The sequence below is a fragment of the Gadus macrocephalus genome, chromosome 7 (assembly GCF_031168955.1).
Source record: "Gadus macrocephalus chromosome 7, ASM3116895v1".
NCBI lineage: Eukaryota > Metazoa > Chordata > Actinopteri > Gadiformes > Gadidae > Gadus > Gadus macrocephalus.
In genome coordinates, this window is record NC_082388.1 from 20370013 (window position 1) to 20393580 (window position 23568).

General features: G+C 44.6%; 1 protein-coding gene across 1 annotated transcript in view; it reads left to right on the forward strand.

Annotated features, from left to right (window-relative positions):
- cxadr (CXADR Ig-like cell adhesion molecule) overlaps window positions 1-7342 on the forward strand; it is a 31275-nt gene extending 23933 nt beyond the window's left edge. The window contains exons 4-7 of the mRNA XM_060057292.1: window positions 1062-1217; window positions 1775-1897; window positions 2773-2911; window positions 5169-7342. Coding sequence (XP_059913275.1) covers window positions 1062-1217; window positions 1775-1897; window positions 2773-2911; window positions 5169-5478 — 728 coding nt within the window. The 3' untranslated portion in view covers window positions 5479-7342. The remainder of the gene's footprint in view (window positions 1-1061; window positions 1218-1774; window positions 1898-2772; window positions 2912-5168) is intronic.
- Window positions 7343-23568: the final 16226 nt, after the last annotated feature.

Sequence of the window (23568 nt, forward strand, 5' to 3'; positions counted from 1 at the left end):
ACCCGCGCCCTTCCATCCACGCTCCAGGGTGTAGATTAGATTAGTTGTGGGGGCGGGTAGGGGTAGAGACTGGAGGGGACGGAGCTGTCTGTCTGGTGTTAATCCCTGCAGTTCCTCTCCCCCAGCCCCACAACCACCACCACCACCACCACCGACGCCGCCACTGCTGACAGACGGACAACGTCCTGGCTGGCTGCCTCTGTCAGACTTGGCCAGGGGTCTGTTGATCCAGTGCACATTACTGCACCGTGATGTCATAGCCTCGCGCTCTGTGGACATGTACACACCACACAAAGTCCTGCACAAACACACACATGCGTGCGCACACACAGACATGCTGGCATTATGGATTGTCTTTTTTTTGTGCTGTGTGATGCGCACGCCAACACGGGGTATGGTTTGTTTAGATAATGTCACCGCAGCATCAATTACGACCCCCGACCCCCACGCCTGTGTCTCCTACCTCTTTCAACCCCCCCCCTCCGGTCCCACCCCACACACCGTGACCCCTGCTACTAGATCTGGGCTCAGCCCAGGTCTGCACCCCTCAGCCGGGCTCAGTCTGCCTTTAATTTAGGGCTCTGGATGTTTGTTAGTTTTTCAAATTCCCTTTTCATCTCCTGCCAGAGCAGAAACCGTGTGTTTGTTTGCACAGGTTTTACTCTGACCACCAACCCATCCCCCATTTTGCCTGTGTGTGTGTGTGTGTGTGTGTGTGTGTGTGTGTGTGTGTGTGTGTGTGTGTGTGTGTGTGTGTGTGTGTGTGTGTGTGTGTGTGTGGCTATGTCTCCCGTCCCATGACCGCCAATCTGCCATTATCCTGAGTGACAGCACCTGTAATGACAGCAGCTGTATCAATTACCCTGATGACTGCTGTCATTATCCTGATGGCCGGGACTGTGAGTGGGAGGGGGGGGAACCATGTGTGCTCACAACGTGAGTGTGTGTTTTGGGGCATGTGTCTGTGAGTCTTGTTGTCTAATATGGACACCACCTGGTGTTGTCAACCTGGCGTCGTCTGCCCCCGCTCACGCCCCGGCCCTCCCTCCGTGTGTCCACAGAGAAGCCCTCCCGGCCCCGGTGCTACGCTGAGGGCCACACCGAGGTGGGCAAGGACGTGATGCTGAGATGCGTGTCCGCCCAGGGAACCAACCCCCTGCAGTACATCTGGGAGAAGATCAGCGACAGCAAGCTGCTCCCCGCCTCTGCCGTGCTGGGTAACGCACACACACACCTTTTCTCTCTTATTACTTCAACACACACTTTTCATCTCTTATCCCTTCAACACACTCACACTTTTTCCCTCTTATTACTTCAACACACGCACACAAACACATTTTTCTCTCTTAGAACTTCAGCACACACACATCTTTCCCTTTTATTACTTCAACAAACACACACCTTTTCTCTTTTATTACTTCAACTCACACACACACTTTTTCTCTTATCACTTCAACACTTAAAATATAAAAAATATGATGGAAAATCATCCAGCCGCGTAAACATCACTTTGGCTGCCGGGTGTGAGCCATCTGTTGACTTCACACACACGTTAAATATATAATGTAAATAGTCACATGGCTCGCTCTCTCTCACACCAGAGTTGTCTGCCTCCCTCTCTGCAAAGAGGGAAGCCTGCTCTCTCCAAAGACTGAAAGGAGGTCTAATCACCCTCCAAAATGTAGATCAATTTAGATCAAGCCAATCAGTGGCCTACTGCTTGGCTTGAGAAATTTGCATTCGCTAAATAAATAACAAAAATCCCTCTCCGCAGACCCAGTCGGAGGCACCGTCAACGTCAGGAACGCGTCGGCCAGCGTGTCGGGGACGTACCGCTGCAGGGCCAAGAACCTGGTGGGCTCGGAGGAATGCATCCTGCACCTCAACGTCACCCCACGTAAGGACCCACACCTCCCCCTTATCCCCCCTTAAAGGGGCCGTGTTGTACCACCATTACAAGCCGTGTTGAAAATGTGCAGCCTCTGACATCACAGGTGGGCGTGTCCACCTTGATGTGTGACGGATAGATGAGCAACGTTTGCTTCGGTCCACTGGGTAGGCTGGCAGGCTGATCCATCCAGCACACATCAAGGTGGACACGCCCACCTGTGATGTCAGAAGCTGCACATTTTGAAAACGGCTTGTAATGGCTAATCACAATCGCACCTCGTGGTATGATATGTCCCCTTTAATGAGCACAACCCCCCCCTCCCCCCCCCGACCCTACTGAACACCCACCAAGTGGCCCACCAGCCGGGCGCTTCGGTTGGCCGGTCCCCTGAGCAGAGAGGGGCTGAGGATGGCGATGATCCACTTCTGTCTCCCCCCGTAATGACAAATCACCTCACGATTTATAAACGAAACATTGACCTAAAAAAACATTGCTACCAACACAATAACGATCACTGTAGTGATCTTCTTCTCCCAATATGGCGGGCGTCATTACGATGTGACGTCATATACACGCCCTTTAAGGGATGAAGGTTACAAGGGTAGGTTAGGTTGTTGATTGTAAATCCATAGCATTAAAAACAGGGATTACCTTTCAGAGGTATGTAGAGTATTATCTAGGTGAAGGTTTTATTGATCATTTTTATCCTCGAGCATGTTTGAGCATGAAAACGAAAAACAATCTCTGCAAAAATGTTTTCAGGATTTCTTTCAAAATAACTCACTCAACCCAGTACACTAAAAATGTATCAAAAAAAGAACTTGTAACCCACCACAAACATCCTCACTAACACTAACATTGTTTTTCTGTTTTGTTTGAAGCCCCCAACACCGCGGGCATCATCGCAGGCGCCATCATCGGCGTTCTGCTGTTCCTCATCATCCTCGCAGTCATCCTCGTCTGCTGCTGCCGCGCACGCCAGAAGAAGAAGTACGAGAAGGAGATCTGCAACGAGATAAGGTGAGGCCCCCGCACAAACGCACACGCACACAAGCGGAACCCTTTATAAATAGTTCCAACGGGATCTGAAATTAAACAGAAGACAAAATCTGCAGATTTCTTTTTTCTGCATTAACACTATTCTGATTTGCCGTCTGATTTGCCATGTGGAATCCGACTTCAACCTCATTCCTTATCTGCGAGCGTTATCATCCAGAGTCGGCCCTATCACAGAGGAACTGCTGGGAGCCACCGGCGATTCAGCCACTAAAATATCAAAATACGTCGAGGCTCGGGCGAGGGTGACTCCTCGGCTCTTGTTTGTCACTGTCTCAGTTTTGCGTCAGTTGCCTCATTCACGGAAGCCCTGCACTGAGGCAACACATTATCTTTAGATTAGAACAACACACCCGCGGCACCGACGGATCGACGGATGTGATAGCCCTCCTTGTTGTTCTTTCCCATGCAAGTTGGTTTAGCAGAGCCATCAGTGATCACAATGTCGTCCGCAATCGGGCACATTAAAACACCAAATGGATGTGAACAGCCAGACAATAATAATCAACCAAATTACAGTAATCGTAGTTTACGGCAGTCATAAATCCACTATTCATTTATGAGCTTCACCTGTGTTTACCCCTTTTGACCTTCTGTGGGAAGGGTTCAACACATGTCCAGTATTTCTCTCTGTCTCTCTCCCTCTCTCTGTATCTGTCTCTTTCTGTCTATGTCTCTCACCCAAGCGTACTCGCAGAGCTTCAATAGCAATGAAAAGGCTTGTCGCTCCATCAGCGGTTTCCCTCCCCCCACCCCCCTTCCATCCTCATAGAAACAGCTGTGGTAATCAGTTTGAAAGCTTTGTTTGCTCCGAGCGTCCTGTGGCTGACCGCCTGGACCGGTGAACCCACTCCCACCCGTCCCATGCTGAGTCTGGCTGGGCAACGTGTCCATCTCTTTTGCAAAATGACCTCTTTCACTAGCTCCGTCCGTCTGTCTCTCTATATCTGTCTCTTACTCGCCGTCTCTTGCACTCTCTATCTCGGTCTGGAGGAATGCTTTCATTCAAATGAAACGCACAGTATTACAGTTTTTGGAAAATCTGCAAAAAGAAAATTAAAATGTTTGCACGTTTTCATCCAATGCTGTAATGCTTATATTTGGACTTGATTCAGCGATATAAGCAGTAGATTGCACTAATTCTCCAGTCAGCTGCCATTATACCACTGCTGGAAGAAGACAATGTAATTAATAGAGTACCCGTAGGTCTATACCAGTCAAACATCAAACAAAGGAATCGAAAGCTTGACGAAATGAGAGCACACTAGACACTAGAATTGGAGAGATTTTAAGAATTGTGTGCATACACGCGGTAGCCTGAGGGACCCTTAAGTCAAGGCATTTCTGCACATCATCATTTAATATACTTGTTCGCATTGGTGACCTTGGGTGTCTTGAAAGGCGCCTCTAAATTAAATGTATTATTATTATTATTATTATTGACCTTTTTATTAATACACACCTGTGTGTCTCTCTCTTTCTCTTAATCTCTCTCCCTCCCACCACCGGGCCAGGGGCAGCCCTGTTGTGGGCTGGATCAGAACCAAAAGCACAACGCCCCTCGCTCATACTGTAACACAAAGAGGATTACCACACGCACACAGCTTAGTACAGACCGGCGCCCACCGCTGAGCCTCCTGTCTAACTAACGGAGGCCGACGGCCCCCTCCGGCCCGTTGTGGTGCAGCTCTTAACTCACTCATCACTGCCGCTTATTGGCTGTTAATGTGGCGGCCAGAGGGAGTGCAGGGTGCTGCTGTAATGGTCCCCCGCAGGCTGCGTCTCAGTCACTGCCTGCTTGTCTGGTAGCAGATGCCGACCGGGTCACCAGTCCTCTGCTCTCTTTTATCAGGTTGACGCCTGGGATTCACTCTCGCGGCAACACATTTTTCAATCCGCTGTTCCATCGATCGCTCTTGATTCCCATGTGAGCATGTGAGAGTGAGCGTTAAGGGAAAACAAACGCGGCCTTGTTGACTGACCTTCGTCTTGTTATCTTTTCCTCCGCCTCCCCTCCCCTGCCCCCCCATCCTCTCCCCATCTCCACCTCTCCCCTTTCCACCTCTCCACCCCTCCCTTTCTCCACCCCTCCCCTCTCTCCCCCTCTCCCCCTCTCCCTCCTCCCTTCTATGGGCCATCCTCCACCTCTCTAACCCTCCATCCTTCCCTCTCCCTCCTCCACCCCTCCCTGCTCTCCATCCCCCCCCCCCCACCACCCCAGGGAGGACGTGCCGCCGCCCAAGAGCCGCGTGTCGACGGCCCGCAGCTTCACCAGCGTGGGCAGCCACCGCTCCTCGCTGGGCTCCATGACGCCCTCCAACCTGCACGAATACGCCCTCAAGCCCCAGTACGACAAGATCCCCTCGTCCGAGGACTTCGACAGGCCGCCCAGCCGGGCCCCCATGGCCACGCCCATCTTCACCGCCCCGGCCCCGGCCCCCGCGCCCAGGGTGGCCGGGCCCAACCTCAGTCGCATGGGAGGCATCGCCGTGATGATCCCCGCCCAGAACAGGGACGGCTCCATCGTGTAGCCAGGCCCGGAGTCCTCGACCGTCTGCCTCGGGGGTGGTGGTGGGGGGAGGCGGGAGAGGGAGAGAATGTGCTGACGGGATGGGATGGGAGGGGGGAGGGGGGAGGGGCGGGAGGGAGGGAAGAGGGGATTGAATGGGACACCATCCGATGTGGACAGCCGGAGAAGGAGTGCCGGGCGAGCTAGGCCTGACTTGTTGCTCTTTTTTGTCTATTTCCAAACGCGGGGAGACTTTCTTCTGTGGAGGCCTGGTTCCGTTGTGTTTTTCTGGTGAAGGAGAAGCAACACGGCCAGAAGCTCCAAAAACACAACAACGACCCACTTTGGAACACATTAACTTTATACCGACAAGTTACACAAATGATACTGCTTTTATCACTCTTTACTTTCTGGGACCTTTCTCACATGAAACGATATAGAAGGGGCGTGAGATGTGATGAACGTACCCTTCAGATTTTATTGTATATAGTGGAACGCATGTTGTCGTTTTTTATCAATTCTAGATGGCCCTTTCTATGGTGACGTGTTGAAGAAGTGACCGTGGCCCCTCTTTTGGCCAGGCATATGTATACAGCTCTATGCATGTATGTATGTAGGTATAGGAATGCAGATTGCAACTGTGTGCTTTGTGCAGGAATGTCAATAGCACACAGTGGAGGGGTTAGGTATATTTAAGCAACCATTGATTTGCTGCCCACAATGATGAAATACCCGTTGGGGGGACTCTCTTATTGTTATTATTTTAACCATGTTCTCTGAACCATTTGAATTCATCTTTTTTCAATTCCATGCATTCTGAATTTTTCAATTCCTAACAATGAAGGCTTAAATATATGAAGGGGTTTGAGCCACAGTAAGACTACTAACGAAGGAACCGGTTCTATCTGAAGGAATCCAAGCAGCCACACATGGAGTCGGATCACGTTCTCGCTCTCTACATAGATGGCGTTTGCATTGTTAACCAGCCCCTGGGACATGGAGGTCAGCTCGCTGCGAATGAGAGAGCAGCAGTTTGAATCGTCCAGTTTCAGGTTCCCTACAGGGTGGGGGGGGGAGGCCGAGGGGATTGGGCGCTCGCGAGGTGGAGCAACTCACCGCTGCTTGCCATTGGTGGACTCATGTGTACCGGCTTAGCTTGAAAACAATTGGAGAACATCGCCCCTCCTCGCAATGGGGGTGCAAGAGGGAGAGAGGGCAGTGCGTTGGAAATTAGTGGGGACAAAGTAGACCGCAAGGTTCACTAGGCAATCACAGCTAAGCGGGTTTGACTGAAGCTAGATCCCCCCCCCCCCCCCCCTCCCTCCACTCCCATCCAACCGACGCGAACGCACAGAGACGCGCAGATGCACACCTTATTAGCAGGAGCGTTAATTTATCATCTGGAGCGCCCGCGACCCCGGCCCAAAGGCCTGACGTACTTAATCCTCCCTTTTGCACTTGCATTACAGGCAGCCAATATCTTGATTAACCTTCCCTCCCCGCGGTCAATACCAAATCCCCCCGCCGCCGCCGCCGCACTAATTGGACTTTGTAAGGCGGAATACAAAGAGCGCGACCGAAAGCGCACGTGACGACGATAAAGAATAGACGCCCGACAAAAGAAGGTGAACCGAGACCCAGCAGTGTTTTTGTGTGTTTGTGCAAGTGTGTGTACTGTGTGTGTAGACTCGGCATAACGAGTTAAGCGTTTTGAGTTTGTTTACACTACGGTTCAGGGTGTTTGAAGCAGGCGTGGTCACCAGAAGGGAGAGAGGGAGAACTGTTCGTTCCAATCTCTCTTTGAAAACCATATCGGTTTGTATTGTTGCACAGAAGATTAGAAAATGGTGGCCAATCACTGCACATTGTCCACCTCATCTCCCCCCTCCCCACAACCTAAACACACATGCAAACACACATAAACCATTTTTTCATTTTCCATATTTTTCGATATCCATTGTGCCTTGTCCCCCGTTGCCATGATTTTTTTTTTTTGTGTATTTTATTCGGTACACAGCTGCGGCTGGTCCATGGTTCCGGTCCACTGGGCCTTATTTGGGCATTGTCTTTTATTCCCCCCCTCTCCTGCCTCAGAAAAGAATATTTCCTCCTATTTTTAAGTTCATTAATATCCGTGCTTTTTTTTCTCCCATGACCTACATTGGTTCTGGGCTCTAGGTTTCATTCTGCGGAATGGAAATAACATAATATCTAATCCCAAACAACAGTCTTAATGACATGATCAATGTTTGTGTGTATATACCATGCTCTGCAGTGCTGTGCCCACCCCAACCCTCATTAGAAGGGAGGGGGAGGGAGCGAGGGAGGGGGTCCTGTCAGCCTGAATCAGATGCCTCTCCGACTACAGCGGGAAGGGGCCCTGTTTTGTTGTTTGCCTTACCGGGAATGTGACGGCTGTAGAAATCCTTCCTGTTAACTTACCGTCACTCGTTCTTCTACACGTAACCAACCCTATTTCCACCTACACAACACTGCGGCCCCAGATGGGCTGTAAAACCTGCCGACTGCTGTAGCATCTTGGTTTGTGTAGCTGAACAGAGCCCTGGGGAATAGACAACAACCCCACCCTCCCCCCTCCCTCCCTCTCCCTCCCTCCCACCTGGTAAAGACTGGTGGAATCCTAATGATATTAACCGTAGCTTCTAAACGAGCGTACTAATATAGTATGAAGATCATGAAGGTTTGCACCCCATGTGAAAACCGTTATGCTTATCTTTTTTTTTATTTTGTGTGTTTGATCTTTTTTTGTGCTGTATTTTTGAATAATAAAATTCCACAAACAAAAACGAAAGAAAGGTAGTGTTTGTTTTTATACCCAGGCAGCCTAACCATAAAAAAAAAAAAACGATTTTCTCTCTCCCCATCCCTGCCTGCCCCCCCTCCTTCCACCTCCAACCCTCCACTTCCTATGACTGTGATTAATTTAAATCAGTGATCTCACCCACCTCCCCCTCAACAACAGGTGAGCTGGCTTTCCAACCACTTAATGACTGCGATTAATCAATGATGCAGACAGACCCGGACGCAAAGCCACCATCTTCTTCTTCCCCTAACCTGAGCATCGACCATGCTAGCTCTTTCAACCAGATGTGCTTTCACCCTCATGACACATGTAGCACACCACACATACGCTCCCTTATTTCCACCGGCTATTTGTGGACTTTGCACAAGGGACCTCGCATTCAGTCTCCCCATCAATTACAGCCAATATCCCTTAGTTAATGTGCTGGGTAATTATTTGCTTTGCAGGCCACGGGTAATCAACACCGTGCGGAATTGGCTGGCTAATTAACTACACAGAATGTGTTACGGGAAGGACCAATACGTGTTCGTTTTTAATTCTTAACCTGAGGATAGATCATGTCGGATCATCTCCCTCGACATTTCCATCACTTGATAAGCCTTGCAGAGCGACGTCCGTGTGTGTTAGGACGGCTCGATGCCCTCAACTGTTGCCAACAGCGAGCTCGACGCACGCCGGTTGACAGGTTGTCAATAAAAAAAGACTAAAACACTTAGCAGCAGTGCTAAGGAGGCTATCAGCTATAATTGGAACTGGGTAACGGATAGGGCCCCAGAGCATTGATCTATGGCCGCTGGAAGTCACTCTGGATCCTAATGACTCTGGCGAGCCTACCTCCCGGGGGATTGGTTGGCTGCAGATGCGCCGGTGGGGTCTTGCGTCGTAGAACATCCAGCGAAGAACATCACGGGTGGGACCCGGGATGTAATGGCACATTTATGGCCGTGCATTGTAAACCATCATTAAAAGACCATAACTGCCCGTGCTCTTACTGCACGTGCACTGGGTACGACGGGTGTGGGGGGGAAATTAGATTTATGGGTCTTTTGTTGTTCTGGTCTCATTGAATCAATGCAAAATGATTCATACATCATCCCTCAGTGTGCTCCGGCGCTATCTCAATTTGTGACACATTTTGCACCCGTTGTCCTCGTCCACAGAAGAAGAGAGACGGAGAGAGCGAGAGAGAGAGACAGGGGGAGATACACTAAGCAGCTGGGGATTTGTGAATGCCTCCCACCTCTTTCCTCTCTCCCAGTGTGCCCGTGTAAGGTATTAATTGTTTGCACAGATCAGGATGAGAAAAGGGGGGGGAGGTGGGGTAGGGAGAGAGAGAGACAGAGGGGTGCCTCATTGGTTCGCCTGGAGGGTTTCCTTGGCAACCTTATCTGGTTGTACCCAGCCTAAAGCTGGCTGCTTCTAACGGTGATGATTTATCTTGTAACCAGAATTATCTCAGCGCTAACGAAAAGGTGTTCCCCTCTAAAAGCATTGGTCTCGTCACAAACGCCTCCCCGCTTCCACCCCGGCGCCGCCGGCACGGTGTCTGAAGTACTTTCCATTTTTAGACTGGGGTTGAAGACTGAGTCAAAGGCGTTCTATCTAGGTTGGTGGAATACGAATGAACCTGGAGCTCCAAGGGCACTGCTTCGACTCCTGTGGCTTCAGACGGAATACAGGTTAAGGGTGCCCTCTCCATCCCTACAAGCGTGTACAACTGTTTAGTTTTAGGGGGTGATTTCATTTCATGCTTCTAAAATTAAACACTGCTAGAAATAATGCAGTCGAGTCCAGTGTTTTGGAAATTATCGGTCTTAATGCAAGCCATGGGAAAAACGTAAATCTTGATTTTCTGCGACACATTCCCAACAGAAAATGATATACATCTCTCCTTATCGGATTTGTAAAGCCAACCGTTAAAGGAATACTCTGACTTTCGTGGGAAATTAAGGTTAATTTCTGCTTATCCGTAGTCTTTTCTATTTCTATTCAGCACAGCGCTTTTCGATAAGCATTCGACCGAGTAAGCTGAAATCAATGGAAGCAAGCGCAGCCGGTTAGCCCCCGTCGGTGTAGAAGTCGGGGTAGAATACACAATCGCAACCTCCTAATGAAACAAAGCACCGTTGAGCCTTTTCACATCCACAGTGCCCCAGAACACTCCGGAGAAAACACCAACGGCCTTTGCTGCCCCGTAGCCTTGAGACAACCGTTCATTCTTTCTCAAACGCAACGCACGCGGCCGGATTGTCCGTGGAGAGGGCCCAGGGTCCAAGGCCCCGTCTCCCCCCCCCCCAATCAAGCTGCCTACGTGTGGGTACGACGCCAGACAGCCCAGGCCTCTCTGGAGCCCTGCCCATCTGCCGCACGCTCATATTTCATCAGATCTCATCTCCTCTCATCAGCAAGGGTTGGATGGGTGGAGGCAGGAATGGATGAGTGGAGGCAGGGGGATGGAGGGTGGAGGAAGAGGGGTGAATGGGTGGAGGCAGGGGGATGGCGAGTTGGATAGGGCATTTATAACCACGTCAGGGGGCCCCTTCCTTTCATTCCGAGCCTGTCACGCCGCAGTCATCTGCTCCGGGCGGGGCTCCTCGCGGTGGTCATCTGGGTGACCTCTCCGCCGCTGACGGCAAGACATTTTGATGACTCATGTGTGTCTCTTGATGTACGACCTTCAGCCGCAGATGTTGCCTCATCATTGCTCGATTTGGCGCGCGCGCGGGGGGGGACGGGGACGGACGGACGGAGGGGACGGACGGGACGGACGCACATGGAGCTCACGCTAAGAGACAGGAAGCTAGCTAGCTCCTTGTGGGACTAGCAAGCTTCACGGTGGACTGCTTGTCGTCTCCCATCGCTGGTGGATGTGTCATTTGAATTACGACGGGGAACATTGCGTTGTGTGGGAGGTCTAGGTTGGTTGGACGCTTGGGTCAAACTAATCCGGAGACGCCGCGTGTTGTATCGGACCATCTCCTCGCTCGGCGTCCTTCGGCCGGCGGATTCGTGGCCAGAGATGACCATGACCCTAGCCCTCTGACTGAGAGAGAGGAGAAGCAAATAGTCACACACAACCAAGTGTTTAGGAGGATATCTAACATCTGCTTTAGTGTCCTCCCAGAACCTCTCAAACAGTGCGAGAAGGATATTAAAGAAGATGTGTTTAAGAGGATCTCTAACCTCTGCTTTAACATCCTCCACAGCACCAGAAGCGCCTTAAAATAAAAAAGCCATTAACAATGAGTTGCGTTAGCTGCGTTCATTTTACCCGAGTCCGGGTTTCTCTCCCGATTTAGAGCCGAACGTAAAACGGGGATGTGAGCGGGGCCGGAGCGGGGCCAGATGCTGCCGGGTTGATAGGGCACTGCAGGCGCAGTCGTTTACACTGTGATTTGTACTTTTAATCCGCACCCGTGGCCGACTCCATTATAGTTGATCAACCTCCAATGCCATGTCATCAGTCCAGGAGAATAGAGGGCAGCAATAAAAGGTAGCCTTGGTAAGTTTTCCCTTTTCCCCTCCCTCTCTCCTTACCCCCCCACTCCCGCTCTGTGATTGGGGTCATCTCCACCCATGATGATTGTGACGTTGGTGATAAATGTTAGTGTGTGTGTGTGTGTGTGTCGAAACCAATCCGGCCTGCATACTTCTATGCTCTCATGCAGGACGGACACACACACACACACGCACACGCACACGCACACGCACACACACACACTCCTGTCTTACTTTGGTACCGCGGGGACGTGTGCCGGATCTGTGCACCGCACCCCCCAGGAGGACGGAGGTCAGGATGGGGATGGTTGTAGCAGGATAGGGGTCATTGCTTCCTTCTCCCTCCCTACCACCCCACCCACCCCATTCCAACCTCCAACCCCCCGAATAATCATCATCACCAACACCCCCACCCGCACCACCGCCCCTACTCCACCCGGGGATGACTGTGACCTCGCGCAGTGGGAGCACCAACCTAGCAATTATCTGGCCGCCCCTCTCCCTTCCTCTCCATGCCAAACACGTAGCCTAGTGGGCACCGCGGCAGATGGTGCGCCAACTCGACCCCCCCCCCCCCCTACCTGTGATGCCAGAGTCGCTATTACCACCTCTTCCATACGCACCCGCACCCCCCCCCCCCCCCCCCCCTCACTCCACCTAACTGGGACTGACGCTGGAGACCCAGACGGTTGTCGTATCACCGGCTGAACTCAATTGCAAAGGGAGGGAATGCTGGAGAGGTCCAATATGGCTGAGGTTGAATAGAACGGCCTGCAGTGAGAACCGGAGAAAAAAAATGGCACTGTTGAAAATTGGAATAAATTGTAGGAAATTGAATTTATTTTGTATTTAATGTAGGGCAATCGAAAACTATGAATACTTATTGTGTGTGTGTGTGCGGTTGGCGTACGTGTGTGTGTTTCATGGCACACGGTCAGACATTGGCTAACAGTTTATGGCTAAATAAAGTGGGCTGACTAAACTTGGCGGACTGCCTTATAATTAAATGTATTTCGAAACAAAATTAATTATGGGCAGTCCATGTGCTGTGTGTGCCCTGTTTATTAATTCCCAGTTAGTTGGGTGACCTTTGACACCCCCCAGCCCGAACTATTCTGCTATGCTAATTATTTAAAGTTCATCTGTGTGAATCAGCGAAGCTAAGGCCGCTCTCCTACTCACAGGGAAAAGGTCATGGTGAATCATCGAGAAGTCGGACTCTCCTGTGGTTTTGCAGCTGCAGTGGTTGGAGGTCACGAAAACAGGCTTATGTGATGACACCTTTCTATACATGTGAATTATCTTTTCAGTGACAACAGCACCTGTTGGGAGATGAATTTGCGAAGGCCTCTTGACCAAAATGTCTCTGCCAATGTTTTCATTCTGAAGCCGATACTGAGAGGACTTTCTTCACACATTGTTGAAATGCAATCAAATACAAATCTGTTATTTTAGTCTACCTTTTCAGGTTAAGTTTAAAGTGTAAACTATTTAATCCAGGCTTTGATTCTATTAAAAACACTATAGCTGTATGTGGGCTTTGAAGACCTTGAAAACATCTATTACGGTATTGGACAGTTTTGTATTGACATGGCTAAGCAAAGACTTTATAGAATAACAGCATTGTATTTGGCTGCAAGCCGAACAAACATTTCAAGGACAGCCTTCTAACCAAAATAGATTTTTAAAGTGGAATGTGCTCCAAATAAATAAGAGCTTTTTTATTAGTCCATGTATTAAAGAGAATCCAGCTCTGTTGGATGAATAATGGTAACTGTCCATCTGGGCTTTATCAATGGCATATATATATATATATATATATATATATATATATCTGAACACACAGTATATGTTCCTTCAAATGTAAAGTATACTTTAATATGCAACTGTATTTTTAATTACACTTCTTTTAATTATTTTTCTAATTGTAACAAACTTTATAACCTCCCACCATATCACATACATCCTATCGGTGGCGCAGCAGCAAAAGCTGTTGGTCCTCCGCTCTGGAGACCTGGGTTCAAGTCCTCTCTATGGAGATGGTAATGATGCAGCAAAGGAAAAAAAAGATTTTTCGATACCTCCTTCTCCCCAAAAAAAGAATCTCTAATTTTTTTGTTTTTAAAGAGAGAGAAGTTATGAATTATAAGGGAATAAAGAATAGACAACTCTGAGAAGGAGTCCTAGAAAAATTATGGAGAGAATAAAATCTAAAAAAATCTAAAAAGTGAGGTATAGAAAATGATGGAGAGAATAAAAAATAGCGGTCCCAGATGTCCTACTTGGCTGTCCCCAGCTCGGTCAAATTGTATTATTTGTAGGATATTTTTGGTGCTTGTGTATATATTTCCCAGGTGAAGTTTAGAAATATACACTTTGCGAGACACACAGGGAAAAGTTTAGAGCAAACACACACACACACACACAGATACCATCAAAGCCCTCATTATTTTCAACTATTCTTGGTGCGTGCTACCTGGATTTGAATGTCAAATGTCATTTATTTCATCTGTCCACGAGTTTCTGTGTGAAGGGGGAGTGTGGGGGGGGAAGCAGGTTTTAGGTTCTAGGGTTTTGTCGGTAAAAAGGAAAACAAACCTCTGTACCAACCCTATAACAAAAAAACAACCCTTAAACCTCACCCCAATAGTAAACCCTAACCCTTATTCCAAACCCTAAAACTGAATAACCAAAATCTAAAACCCAACCCATTGGAAACAGTATCCCTAAAAACAAACCCGATAGCCAATCACCAAACCTAAAACCCAACCCTAAGACCAAACCCAATCCCTAAAACCTAACCATTAAAAAATAAATCTGACCCTACAACTAAACCCCAAAAACCAAATCCTAAAACCAAACCCTAAAATAAAACTTTAACACCAGAGCATGTGCCACTGTTGCCTTAGGTCTGATGATCATGTCAGAGATAATTATTCCCATGATATCCATGAATGAAAATTGGATACCGTGACAACCATTGAATCAGTGTATTGATTTGTACGGTTTGCTCTGAACTGGTGGATCCTACCAGCCAACAGAGTCCATGTTATAATTTATTTCCTCAAGGCTTAGCGTCTTATTTCTGGAAGCAGTCCATGCATAAGCGGTTGTCTACAGGGATTAGGATAATTTACCAGGGCTGTATTCACAGTGTACACCAATAACAATGTTTAACAATCAAGGCCAACGATTGGTCTTTTCATCTCTCTCTCTCTCTTTCTCCAGTTATCCCAGTTTTGCTATTGATGTGTGAACTTTGCATGAAGGAGCGTAGTTTCTTTTGGAGAAAGGCATTCAGCTTGTCCCCCTAATCCTTCTCTCTGAGAACCAAACGCAGTAACGGTGTCTAGATCAATGGAGTTTAAGCAGTGTGTGTGTGTGTGTGGGTATGTGAGAGTGAGAGAGAGGGAGTGAGAGAGAGAGTGAGAGTGCGAGATAGCAGGGGCAGAGCTGGGAGTTGCACTCAAGCCTAGCCACTCTACCGGCCTATCCCCATTGGCCCACTCACCGTCACTTTCTCTCCTTTGTATTCCCGCAGAATAATTGTACAGAGGTTGGACCGTCATCAAAACTAAGGATTTACAGCAAATTCACAAATGTTCATACATAAAGCATATTTCGTCCAGGATACCCATTGTAAGGGTTAGGGTTAGTGTTAGTAATACAATGAGGGATACAAATTGTATTGGCCTCTGTTAAAGTGGAAATTAACCCACTGTTTCACCTGGAATTTAAACACAATGAGGTCGTAAAAATTGTGTTTTGGGCCGAGTTTTGTAGGATGGAGGGGGTACGTGTTCCCCCCATGGTTATGACCCACGCTAACATTGTGATGCTTTTTTAAGCTAATACTTGACTTATATGAGCTTGATGTAAATAAGCAATGTGAATGAAATTAATTAAATGAATGGCATATTATGTTGAAAATTATGTAGGCGTTATTACCCTGCTAAAAAGGCAAAAAAACGGGTTCACAGCCCCTTTAATAGTCTTTTCCTCTTTCCAATTTACCCCTGGATGCACCTTGAAATCAAAATGCCCACCGTGGCACAAATACAAATAAAATACATCTCATTATGGGCGCAGCCATCTTTGTCGAGTCGTAGGGTTAACCTTGCTGAACCCGATGGACTCTCAGAATCCCAAGATATTACGACCAAAAGGGGGTGTGCCTCTGTGAAATGCCGCCAGAAAACTGGGAGATTTCCCACTTTGCAACTCGTGCGGATGGTGTACGAGGCATCTCGAACACACCATATGTCCTCTCTCTTGTCCAATGAGGTCTCCCAAGATATAAATGCGGCATTTGTTTCGGCAAACCTAATACCAAATTTGCTGTACTGGTCTATAATTCCTTGCTAGACGTTTTTCCTTTTACGAGACCTTCTTAATGGATCTTTGTTTAATAAGCTGTTATGTTTTGTCTAACCCTGGCAGTTTAAAAGCAAGCATCTTAATTAAACCAGTTTGAAAATGCTGTTTAGAAGGAAATACTAACAAATAGAAATACTTTAGCTTAGATAAAAGCTGTAGGCCTACTAGTTTGCCCCCATTGAGAAAGTGGCAAGGTTTCATAATTCAGTCCTAAATGCTATACTCAGATAGGCTACATGTTTAACGTTAAAACAAAAAAAGGTTTTTACTGGCAAACGGAAAGTAGGGAAAGACACAAAAGGCAGACACAACGTAGCCTACTAATTCGATCAGGTGGACCTATGAATACACACAATTGGATCTAACGAAAAGCAAAAACTTCACACAGTAACACAGACTCGTACCTTGACAGACATCTTAACCTTACTTGCGAGGCAGCCTGCATTGCGAGATCACGATTTCCCAAGAATGTACTGCACCAATGAAAAAAACATAAGGGAAATACACACATACATTTTTATGTCATGTATATCCTCTTTATTGATGATTGATTATTGTGTATTTTCATCGCCTCAGTGGTGCAGTGGTGTGCACTCGGCCTAACCCACTGGTGACCGCGGCTCAATTTCTGAGGAAAACACAATATCTTTAATTTTAAACGTAATGCTATCATGTCTATTGCACTGCCATAAATAACCTCAGACATAATTAAATAAAAAATCTCAGTGGGAAGTGGAGAGAGCTGTGAGCTAACCTCCTGGCGACCGGGGTTCAAGTCCGGTTGATGTCCTCTGTTGGAAGTCTCTTATTTCTATTTCATGCGAATTATAAAGTCAAGTATAACCATTGTGGTGACTTTATTCGGTGTCTTGATGGTGCATTGATAAGTTCGGAGGTTAACACTCTAAACAGCTCAGGTTCGGATCCCCGCATAAACGTAGACAGGGAAACAACAGTCGACACTGTTGCATTTTATTGGTCGTCATGAAAAAAAAACATATTTGAAAAAAATAAATAATTGTCCTTGTCAAATAAAATATAAGGGGTAACACTGTTGTTTTTCATCAGTCATCATGGGAGAAAAACATAAGGGGTAAGACTGTTGTTTTTATCAAATGGAACGTAAACGGTCGTTTTTTATCTGTCGTCATGAAAAACCCATAAGGGGTAACACTGTCAAAATGTGTCGGATAAAACATAGGGGGTAACACTGTCGTTTTTACCAAATGAAACATGAGGGGTGACACTGTCGTTTTTCTTTGGTCGTCATGAAAAAACCATAAGGGGTAACACTGTTGTTTTTTATTGGTCGTCATGAAAAAACACATAAGGGGTAACACTGTTGTTTTTTATTGGTCGTCATGAAAAAAAACATAAGGGGTAACACTGTCGTTTTTTATTGGTCGTCATGAAAAAAAACATAAGGGGTAACACTGTTGTTTTTTATTGGTCGTCATGAAAAAAACATAAGGGGTAACACTGTCGTTTTTTTATTGGTCGTCATGAAAAAAAACATAAGGGGTAACACTGTTGTCTTTGTCAAATAAAATATAAGGGGTAACACTGTCGTTTTTTTATTGGTCGTCATGGAAAAAAACATAAGGGGTTACACTGTTGTTTTTTATTGGTCGTCATGAAAAAAAACACAAGGGGTAACACTGTTGTCTTTGTCAAATAAAATATAAGGGGTAACACAGTCGTTTTTTATTGGTCGTCATGAAAAAAAACATAAGGGGTAACACTGTTGTTTTTTATTGGTCGTGATGAAAAAAACATAAGGGGTAACACTGTCAAAATGCGTCGAGTAAAACATAGGGGGTAACACTGTAGTTTTTACCAAATTACCAAATTTATTGGTCAACATAGAAAAAACATCTGTCGTTTTTTATCGGCCGTCATGAAATAAACATAAGGGGTAACACTGTCGTTTTTATCAAATGAAACATGAGGGCTTAACACTGTCGTTTTTCATCAGTCATCATGGGAGAAAAACATAAGGGGTAAGACTGTTGTTTTTATCAAATGAAACGTAAACGGTCGTTTTTTATCTGTCGTCATGAAAAACCCATAAGGGGTAACACTGTCAAAATGTGTCGGATAAAACATAGGGGGTAACACTGTCGTTTTTACCAAATGAAACATGAGGGGTGACACTGTCGTTTTTCTTTGGTCGTCATGAAAAAACCATAAGGGGTAACACTGTTGTTTTTTATTGGTCGTCATGAAAAAAAACATAAGGGGTAACACTGTCGTTTTTTATTGGTCGTCATGAAAAAAAAACATAAGGGGTAACACTGTAGTTTTTTATTGGTCGTCATGAAAAAAAAAAAAAGGGGTAACACTGTTGTTTTTTATTGGTCGTCATGAAAAAAACATAAGGGGTGATACTCTCATTTTTCTTTGGTCGTCATGAAAAAAAACATAAGGGGTAACACTGTCAAAATGCGTTGAATAAAACATAGGGGGTAACACTGTAGTTTTTACCAAATTACCAAATTTATTGGTCAACATAGAAAAAACATCTGTCGTTTTTTATCGGCCGTCATGAAATAAACATAAGGGGTAACACTGTCGTTTTTATCAAATGAAACATGAGGGCTTAACACTGTCGTTTTTCATCAGTCATCATGGGAGAAAAACATAAGGGGTAAGACTGTTGTTTTTATCAAATGAAACGTAAACGGTCGTTTTTTATCTGTCGTCATGAAAAACCCATAAGGGGTAACACTGTCAAAATGTGTCGGATAAAACATAGGGGGTAACACTGTCGTTTTTACCAAATGAAACATGAGGGGTGACACTGTCGTTTTTCTTTGGTCGTCATGAAAAAACCATAAGGGGTAACACTGTTGTTTTTTATTGGTCGTCATGAAAAAAAACATAAGGGGTAACACTGTCGTTTTTTATTGGTCGTCATGAAAAAAAAACATAAGGGGTAACACTGTAGTTTTTTATTGGTCGTCATGAAAAAAAAAAAAAGGGGTAACACTGTTGTTTTTTATTGGTCGTCATGAAAAAAACATAAGGGGTGATACTCTCATTTTTCTTTGGTCGTCATGAAAAAAAACATAAGGGGTAACACTGTCGTTTTTTTATTGGTCGTCATGAAAAAAAACATAAAGGGTAACACTGTTGTCTTTGTCAAATAAAATATAAGGGGTAACACTGTCGTTTTTTTATTGGTCGTCATGAAAAAAAACATAAGGGGTTACACTGTTGTTTTTTATTGGTCGTCATGAAAAAAAACACAAGGGGTAACACTGTTGTCTTTGTCAAATAAAATATAAGGGGTAACACTGTCGTTTTTTATTGGTCGTCATGAAAAAAAACATAAGGGGTAACACTGTAGTTTTTTATTGGTCGTCATGAAAAAAAACATAAGGGGTAACACTGTGGTTTTTTATTGGTCGTCAGGAAAAAAACATAAGGGGTAACACTGTCGTTTTTTTATTGGTCGTCATGAAAAACATATAAGGGGTAACACTGTTGTTTTTTATTGGTCGTCATGAAAAAAACATAAGGGGTAACACTGTCAAAAATGCGTCGAATAAAACATAGGGGGTAACACTGTAGTTTTTTATTGGTCGTCATGAAAAAAAACATAAGGGGTAACACTGTGGTTTTTTATTGGTCGTCAGGAAAAAAACATAAGGGGTAACACTGTCGTTTTTTTATTGGTCGTCATGAAAAACATATAAGGGGCAACACTGTTGTTTTTTATTGGTCGTGATGAAAAAAACATAAGGGGTAACACTGTCAAAATGCGTCGAATAAAACATAGGGGGTAACACTGTAGTTTTTACCAAATTACCAAATTTATTGGTCAACATAGAAAAAACATCTGTCGTTTTTTATCGGCCGTCATGAAATAAACATAAGGGGTAACACTGTCGTTTTTATCAAATGAAACATGAGGGCTTAACACTGTCGTTTTTATCAAATGAAACATAAGGGGTGACACTGTCGATATTTATCCATTAAAACATAGGGGGTAACACTGTCGTTTTTATCAAATGAAGCATGAGGGGTGACACTGTCCTTTTTCTTTGGTCGTCATGAAAAAACCATAAGGGGTAACACTGTTGTTTTTTATTGGTCGTCATGAAAAAAAACATAAAGGGTAACACTGTCATTTTTTATTGGTCGTCATGAAAAAAAACATAAGGGGTAACACTGTCGATATTTATCAATTAAAACATAGGGGGTAACACTGTCGTTTTTATCAAATGAAACATGAGGGGTGACACTGTCGTTATTTATCCATTAAAACATAGGGGGTAACACTGTCGTTTTTATCAAATGAAGCATGAGGGGTGACACTGTCGTTTTTCTTTGGTCGTCATGAAAAAACCATAAGGGGTAACACTGTTGTTTTTTATTGGTCTTCATGAAAAAAAACATAAAGGGTAACACTGTCATTTTTTATTGGTCGTCATGAAAAAAACCATAAGGGGTAACACTGTTGTTTTTTATTGGTCGTCATGTAAAAAAACATAAGGGGTAACAATGTTGTTTTTTTATTGGTCGTCATGAAAAAAAACATAAGGGGTAACACTGTTGTTTTTATCAAATGAAACATGAGGGGTGATACTCTCCTTTTTCTTTGGTCGTCATGAAAAAAAACATAAGGGGTAACACTGTCGTTTTTTATTGGTCGTCATGAAAAAAAACATAAGGGGTAACACTGTTGTCTTTGTCAAATAAAATATAAGGGGTAACACTGTCGTTTTTTTATTGGTCGTCATGAAAAAAAACATAAGGGGTTACACTGTTGTTTTTTATTGGTCGTCATGAAAAAAAACACAAGGGGTAACACTGTTGTCTTTGTCAAATAAAATATAAGGGGTAACACTGTCGTATTTTATTGGTCGTCATGAAAAATAACATAAAAAAAAATAAAAAAAAGTGTCCTTGTCAAATAAAATATAAGGGGTAACACTGTTGTTTTTCATCAGTCATCATGGGAAAAAAACATAAGGGGTAACACTGTCGTTTTTACCAAATGAAACATAAGGGGTAACACTGTCATTTTTTATTGGTCGTCATGAAAAAAAACATAAGGGGTAACACTGTTGTTCTTTATTGGTCGTCATGAAAAAAAACATAAGGGGTAACACTGTCGTTTTTATCAAATGAAACATGAGGGGTGATACTCTTGTTTTTCTTTGGTCGTCATGAAAAAAACCATAAGGGGTTACACTGTCGTTTTTATCAAATGAAACATGAGGGGTGATACTCTCGTTTTTCTTTGGTCGTCATGAAAAAAACCATAAGGGGTAACACTGTTGTTTTTTTATTGGTCGTCATGAAAAATAACATTTAAAAAAAAAAAAAAAAATGTGTCCTTGTCAAATAAAATATAAGGGGTAACACTGTTGTTTTTCATCAGTCATCATGGAAAAAAAAATAAGGGGTAACACTGTCGTTTTTATCAAATGAAACATGAGGGGTGATACTCTTGTTTTTCTTTGGTCGTCATGAAAAAAAACATAAGGGGTAACACTTTCGTTTTTATCAAATGAAACATGAGGGGTGATACTCTCGTTTTTCTTTGGTCGTCATGAAAAAAACCATAAGGGGTAACACTGTCGTTTTTATCAAATGAAACATGAGGGGTGATACTCTCGTTTTTCTTTGGTCGTCATGAAAAAAACCATAAGGGGTAACACTGTCGTATTTTATTGGTCGTCATGAAAAAAAACATAAGGGGTAAAGCTGTTGTCTTTGTCAAATAAAATATAAGGGGTAACACTGTCGTTTTTTTATTGGTCGTCATGAAAAAAAACATAAGGGGTAACACTGTTGTTTTTTATTGGTCGTCATGAAAAAAAACACAAGGGGTAACACTGTTGTCCTTGTCAAATAAAATATAAGGGGTAACACTGTTGTTTTTCATCAGTCATCATGGGAAAAAAACATAAGGGGTAACACTGTCGTTTTTACCAAATGAAACCTAAAAGGGAACACTGTATAGAATAGAATAGAAACACACACGCACACACACACTCCGACCGGGATTTCCGTTGCGATGGGTTTCCTCCATCAGCGACTTATACAATAAACAAATTATATAAAACAAAACCCCTCTTTCATATAGTATGCAAATATGTTGAATAGGCCTCCATCTTTGTTATACTTTTAAAATGTTCCTATATAGCCTATTTTATAGCTTACACACTGATATTTTAAAACAGGAATGCGATTTTTTTCCGGTCATTGACCGGTAATAACCGACAACGGGAACTCTCCTATAAACCAGCCTAACTTTCACCGTCAACACCGAACCCCTTCTTCTTCGCACGGCTGTCAACATCCGAAAAATACGCTTGTTAGATTTTCTCAAACAGCAGTTTCAAGTACGGGTAGCATAGAACTTCAACTAACGTTAGCCAAGTGGGGGCTCCATGGTTGCTAAATCTAATGAGAGAGGTAAAATTGCCATAAGGAAGGAAAGCATAGTATGCCTTTGCGACTGTGCTTCGCAGTAGGTCTATGCCTTGCGAAACCCAGTGTGCCTTTCGAAACACCTCGTGATTGGTCGATGAAACGCTACCAGGAACGCCTAAAGGGCGTTCTTGTGTCATGACGGAAACGCCCAAGCCTGCAGCTGGACCCTTCTCCACCAATGAGCTAATCTGAGGAACCAGGTGATAGACGGTAATTGCGTTTACCCAATGCAGATGGTTCATTTTATTGTGAAAAGAAAAGGGCAATTCCATTAGATTTTCCAAACACTGACGACTTCCCAGATGGTTGTGTAACAAGAACTACCCTTCATAATCATCTGCTACCTTAAAGGCACCCAGTGCAACTTTCGAGGCTTAAAAATAAACATTCAATTTCTAGTCTTTTTTTACACGCAGTAAGTTTCAATAACTCCATACCATTACATACCGACATTTAAGCAGCAAAGATGAGACGTTGTTGTGTGGTGAGAACTGATAGAAAATCGATAACAACAACAATGCCGCCATTTTCTTTATTTTTTGTAACCTACAATAAATAAAGCAGGCTTCCAGTCAATGGAAAAATGGCTTCTCCCCACCGGCGATTGTTGTTGTTTACGATTTTCTATCAGTTCTCACCACACAACGACGTCTCATCTTTGCTCCTTGAATGTCGATATGTAATGGTATGGAGTTATTGAAACTTACTACGTGTAAAAAAGACTAGAAATTGAATGTTTATTTTTCATTGAATGTTTACATAAAGTTGCACTGGGTGCCTTTAATAAGTAGAATCCAGTTCGTCTGGTGAATGGGTTATCGCGATATGCAATAATATCGACAAATGTATGTACTGTCCTCAATACATAGACTAATAGCCTTTGCTTTGACATTTTTTTTAACGCGTACAAATAAACACAAAGGTGAATTGATATTTCAATCATGTATTAATCTGTACATGAGAGCA